At 36.6% G+C, this 6,131-nt stretch overlaps 1 protein-coding gene across 1 annotated transcript in view; it reads right to left on the reverse strand.

The window, feature by feature from the left end:
* The window catches only part of Palmd (palmdelphin), an 87,126-nt gene that overhangs the window by 38,762 nt on the left and 42,233 nt on the right, over window positions 1–6,131 (reverse strand). The window contains exon 3 of the mRNA XM_004635683.2: window positions 2,506–2,630. Coding sequence (XP_004635740.2) covers window positions 2,506–2,630 — 125 coding nt within the window. The remainder of the gene's footprint in view (window positions 1–2,505; window positions 2,631–6,131) is intronic.

Raw genomic sequence — 6,131 nt, forward strand, 5'->3', positions numbered from 1 at the left:
TTAATTTTCTGAATATTGCTTAATCTTAATTTTTGTTCTAAGATTTATACTGTATCTTTGACTTACAATTTATTTAAAAAGACATTGTATGATATCTTCTCCTAGCATTAGAAACTTTAAAAAGTATATTTCCATTCTCTGTTGACTTAAAAAAAAAAAGAGGTCTGTACCTATGTTATTTGCTTATTATTTCTTGCCTATATCTTGTAATATGAGAAACTACTTTGGCAATAACAATACACAATGTACTAACCATTAAAAAATAATAATAATAAAACGAAGTGATTTTTTAATTTCGTTTATTTATTTTTTGTGGCTGGCCCAGTCCCCTGTGGGGGTGGGGCTGGAGCGGCACTGGGCGCTGGGGATTGAACCGTGGTCCCTGTACGCGTGCCCAATCAGGCACTTCAGACTGCTGAGCTATCTTGCTGGCCCCCTAGTTTTTATTTTATGAAAAAAAAACAAAATTTTATAACAAGATGATAGAATAACAACAGTTAATATGTTGTATATTGTTGTTGTTGTTGTTATTATTATTATTATTATTATTATTATTATTATTATTTTGGTAATGGGAATCGAACTCAGGGAACCTCATGTTTGCCAGGCATGTGCTGTGCCATTGAGCTATATCTCCAGCCCCTGCATATATTATCCTCAGAGTAGCTACTCAGAGTACAAGACGAGACATAAAAATTTCTCCAAATAATGTAAGTGTAAACATTCCTTTTCTATGAACTAATAGACCTTAAGAGCACAACTAACCTGCATTTTTTTCTCCCTTTTCCTTCCCTTTCTTAAAAAGAAGTTGGGAGGCAAGATGCTGTCCGTGCAGTGAGGAGCTGCTTCCAGGGATTAACTTCTGCGGCCTCGCTAAGCTATACACGTCCTATGTTGAGGCATGAAGACCGCAGTCATCGCTGTAAGTTGGGCTCTTGTAAGCAGCTCTTGGGAAGGGCCGCTTCACAAAGAGTAGAGTTTTCCAAACTGAAGAGTTGGTTTGTGGATTTAAAAAAAAAAAAATCTTTTTGGAAGCACTTTTTTATATCTTCCAGCAAACAATGAAGGATTTATAAATGTAAAATTATAAATTATGCAACCATTTAAGAGTCAGTGTGAAAATATCTAAAGGATAAGGTGTCAACAACTTTAGTATTTAAATACAAAAGTATATACAATTAAAGAAAATAAAAATTGTTTAAAAAAAAAGAAGCACTGTCCTGCGTTGTCCCTTTTAGGCCTAGTGGGATCTGATTGTCTGGTGTGGTGACTGTGGACACAACACGGTCACAGCACAGCTGTGGGATCCTCTGTATTTCCAGCTTTTCTGCTGGTCTCCCTGGACGTAACGAAGTGAGCAACATTTTGAATTGCCAATAATTCAGAGATGGGTAGATTTAAAATTATTAGCATGAGTATACCCAAGATATTACGTCTTTTTTTTTCTATGTATAGGTTAGAAAGTGATTCTCAGCTTTTCTGTATCAGTTTCTTCCATGATATCTACTTTTTTGTGTGCTAGTACTCATAATCCTACCTTATATTTTAGCTTTTATTTATTCTTTTTATTTTAATGTATTTAGTATAAGGTCTGCAGGGTCTCACTACATAGATAGGAACTAATAGTGATTCTCCTGTTTTTAGCCTCCCAAGCACTGGGATTACAGAGGGGCGCCACCATGCCCAGTCTCAATCACTGTCTCAGCTCATCCCAGGGACGGGGCTGGCACAGCAGGCCAAGGATCAAACTCTGGCCGCTGCACTCTGCCTAAGCAGGCACTTTAGTCTGCTGAGCATCTGGCTGGTGCTATATTTGAACTTTCTAGTTTTTCATGTTCATCACCTGATTTTAAGTCAGGATAATTTGGAACTTTACTTGTTACAGTCCTGCCTGACGCCATACTGATTATGTGTGATGGGAGATAGGAGATGAATTCCCATGACCAAGAACCATGGAAGGCGAAGAAGGAGATGGTAGTCAGGCATTCATAGGTAGGCAGATAGATGATAGATAGATAGATAGGTCGATAGAGATAGATAGGATTTTCTTTTCCAGAATACCATGGTTGAGTTTGGGGACTGTGTGGTAGCAGTGTGCAGGAGACACAGATGAACACAGCCATAGCCCTGGCAGGTAGGAGTGGGGACTGGAGCTGGGAAGGAGTCTTGTTGGGGCATCTACCATGTGCCCTGAAGATGATATTAGTTAATACATATATTTTAAATCTGTTCGATGACCCTAAAAAACAGCTATTATAGTAAATAAGCCCAGTCAGGTATGAGCAACTCATCAATATTCATTCCGAAATAAATCTGATGTTGTTCTGCTCAGGTGGCATTTTCAGTAATGTTTCTGTTGTTGCCGCCTGGTGTGTTTCCCTAGTTATTTTAGGAATCTAGATGGGAAACGTGACTTACCCTTGAAAATCATGCGAACAGCTCTTCTCCACACAACCTGGGGCAGAGCCACGTCAAGGCAGTTGGGGGTCTTAATGAGGGCCTTACCTGTGTATACTTTGTTCTAGAACCTGGATCTGGTGCTGGTCTTGCTGATTTTGCTTCTTCATCTCTTCCTGCTCTTTTCCAGTGCTGATCCCATCCAGCAGCCATTTCTCCCTCAAGGCTTTTTTCTGATGCCAAGAAACATAAGCACACATTCTCAGATCAGTCATCAATTTCTAAAATCCTTACCCTTTTTCAAATTTTATAAATTTCAATAGTGGTCATATTAAAGAATTATTTTCTCCCACTGCCTTTCCTGAATAAACCTGGTACTTTCCTTTTTGCAGCCTTGGCCACCTTCCAAAGCTAGTTTATATTTATTGCAGGCACATCAATGCCTTAATGTATGATGTTTTTGGTTGGTGAGTGTATACCCTTGTGCCTTTAATGAAGTTAAAACCTTCCTGAAAGCCATCTTGATAATCGCTCTAGCAACAGTGCACGATGACTCACCTCCCAAAGCCTTGTGTGGAAACAACTGGAATGACAGGCGCATAGAAGGCTGCTATTGCACTCAATGCTATCATACCTGAATTCAGCATTATTCTTAGGCTGTGTGATAGACATTGAGTGTTTTGCATCTCAGCACCTCCTCTTTTCTGAGACGCTCCCCAGCCCAAGCATTCTGTCCAGCTCCCTGCTTGTTCCAATAATAAGAGGCACAAAATTCACTGCTCTGTCTAAATATTAATGAGTTTAATGTTTTTCAAATTTAAGAAAGACTCATGTTTCATTATATAGAAAAAATTCCTCTTGAATTTGCAAAAAAATTTTTTATCTTAAAGAGAGTAAAAATTTTTTAAAATGTTAAAAATGATGTGGAACTTACAAAACAGGATGATAGGAAATTAAGAATGGTTATTGTATTACATACTGTTAAATTCAAAGTAGTTGTTCAGATTACCAGATATAGTCATACAAATTGATTTAAAAATTAAATATTAACTGTTCCTTTCAATAAACCAATAGAAATTGGGAGTACAATTGTTTTAGCTATCTTGTGTGTGTATATACCTATAAATATTTCCCTCCTTCCTTTTTTTTTCTTTTCTCCTTTCTGTCATCCCAGTTGTCCATTCCTTTTGAGCAGTTTCTTTTCCTTTCACAATATCTCCTGCATCTTTCAGAGTTTGTTTTCTCTTTTAGGTTCTTACATTAGGGAGACAATAGGATGTTTACACATGCTGGCCTGATTTATTTCACTTATGCGTATGGTCTCTAGGTGCATCCATTTATCTATAAAAGCCTCAAGTTTATCTTCTTGGTAGCAGAGTAGTACTCCCTTGTATAAAAATGCCACAGCTTTTTATGCATTCTTCAGTTGATGGGCCTTTAGGTTGCTGCCAAGATTTAGCTATGACAAATTGTACCTCTTTAACCTCTTTGTTTTGAGCAATGAAAATGAAATATATAAAGCAATCAAAGAGACCTGTGAATTTTGAAGGGGTGTTAGCCAGAACCCAGTCCATGTCTCAAATAGGAACTACCAGATATATTGTTATCTTATGTTCAAGGAGTTTGAGTCTCTGTGATACTGTCTGAAGGAAAGGGCTGTCATATATGTCTCATCTATCTCTATATGTTATTTGCTCAGTTACTTATTGTTAATTATTTATTAGGGATTTGCTATGCCTATAATAGTGAGGAAAGAATAGGAACTTTACCTTTTGGGCTTCTTTCTCTTATGTTACAATTAAAAGGAGAGCAAGTAAGAATTTTGTGTCTTTTAAGAAAGGATGTAGAATTAATACCACTGGGAGAGAAATATTTTTGAATTTAAAAGAATTTTAAAAATTCATTGTGCTAAGTTATGTTAGGTAGTTACCAAGGGATTATTATTACAACCAAGTCAAAGGTTTTCCAGTCAATTAAAACCCTAATTACAGTGGTTGCCAATGAGTATGATGTGGAATGAAAGTTTGGAGGATAACTCTGGACTCCTCTAATTGAATTAGTGAGGGGGCTGGGAAGTTTTAGGTACACAGAAAAGGTTGAAAACCACTAAATGCAGTGAGAGAAAACCTCACCCTAGAGCAACACATTTGTGTTGACCTTTTAGATAATTGCATGTGGACAACACACATCAGAAGGGCAGTTTGTATTGCTGTATTGGGTGGCCAGAGACTTTTTTTCAGTGGTGACTTAATCATTTATTATAAAGTAATTAGCTGTTGTTTTTTTATTTTTTTAGTAAGGGTCCACAGGGTGTACAGGGTCTCACTACGTAGATTGGACTCATAGTGATCCGCCTGTGTTCAGCCTCCCAAGAGCTGGGATTACAGGCATGCACCACCTTGCCTGGTCTCAATCGCCATCTCAGCGCTCCCTGGGAAGGGCGGGGGCGGCTGGCCACTGCATCTGCCTAAGCAGGTGCTTTAATCCACTGAGCTTTTCGGCTTGACTTTTGATTAGCTGTTTTTAAAAATGGTTTTCCATAGGCTCAGTAAATACTATTATTCTTAAATCTTTACAAATAACTAATGTATATTAATTTTTAGGATCCTTGTAATTTTTACTTGCCACATTTTTGTTGTCTGTCTACTAACATTATTATATTTTGTATTTAATTCATTCACTAATGTATCCTCAATGCTTTTGTTTTATTGGTGCATATTAGTAATACAGAGCAATGAGATTCAGCTTGAAGTATTTATTGGTACATGCACATAATTTGATTATGTTCACTTCCACTACTCTGCTGTCCCTTCCCTCCTCCATATTTCTCTCCCCAACTTCACAAAGGCTACCTTTCAGTTCCTTGTTCATCTGTTCTTTATTTACTCATAGATTGCTCATATAAGAGACCACATACAATATTTAGCCTTCTGACTCTAGTTTAATTTCCTTTAGGTGATGATTTCCAGTTTCATTCAATTTTCTGCAAATGATGGGGTTTTATTTTTTTGTATCAGAATATATTCTGTATCTATATCTATACATTATGTGTTTCTTTACACATTTACTAGGTGATGGGCATTTCTATGGCTGACAGACTCTTTCTATACATGATAGACTATTTCTAGGACTTAGCTATTGTGAATTGTACCCCAGTATAATGGGTATGTGTGTATCATTGTAGTATACTACCTTTAATTCTTTAGGAGAATACTAAGGAATGGTATTGCTGGACTAAATGGAGGCTTTATTTTTAGTTTTTGAGGAATCTTCATAGTGATTTCTATAGTAGTCGTGCTAGTTTACATTTCAATGAACGATGTAGGAGAGACCCAGGGAATATTATTAATGTATGTGAAGATTTAGCTTTCGAAGTCAAAGATGACAAGAAAATCTGACTACTTCAGCATTTTAAGACTTTGCCTTAACTTTAACACTTTTTTTTTTTCTCTAGGAAACACTCAGATGGGATTGTTTTACTGAATTATAGAGGGCAGAGGAAAGGTCTTATAACATGATTAGGTGAACTTCAGACTGCATTCTTGGTTCTCAATTTGGTTAAGAACAAGAATAATTTTTTGCTTTATTCTTATAAAACTGTCCATACTTCAAAAATTATCATTCTCCTCGTGAAGAACTTCTTTCTTTCTTTCTTTCTTTCTTTCTTTCTTTCTTTCTTTCTTTCTTTCTTTCTTTCTTTCTTTCTTTCTTCTTTCTTTCTTTCTTCTTTCTTT

This window comes from Octodon degus, unplaced genomic scaffold (genome assembly GCF_000260255.1).
Source record: "Octodon degus isolate 3935 unplaced genomic scaffold, OctDeg1.0 scaffold00074, whole genome shotgun sequence".
Lineage (NCBI taxonomy): Eukaryota > Metazoa > Chordata > Mammalia > Rodentia > Octodontidae > Octodon > Octodon degus.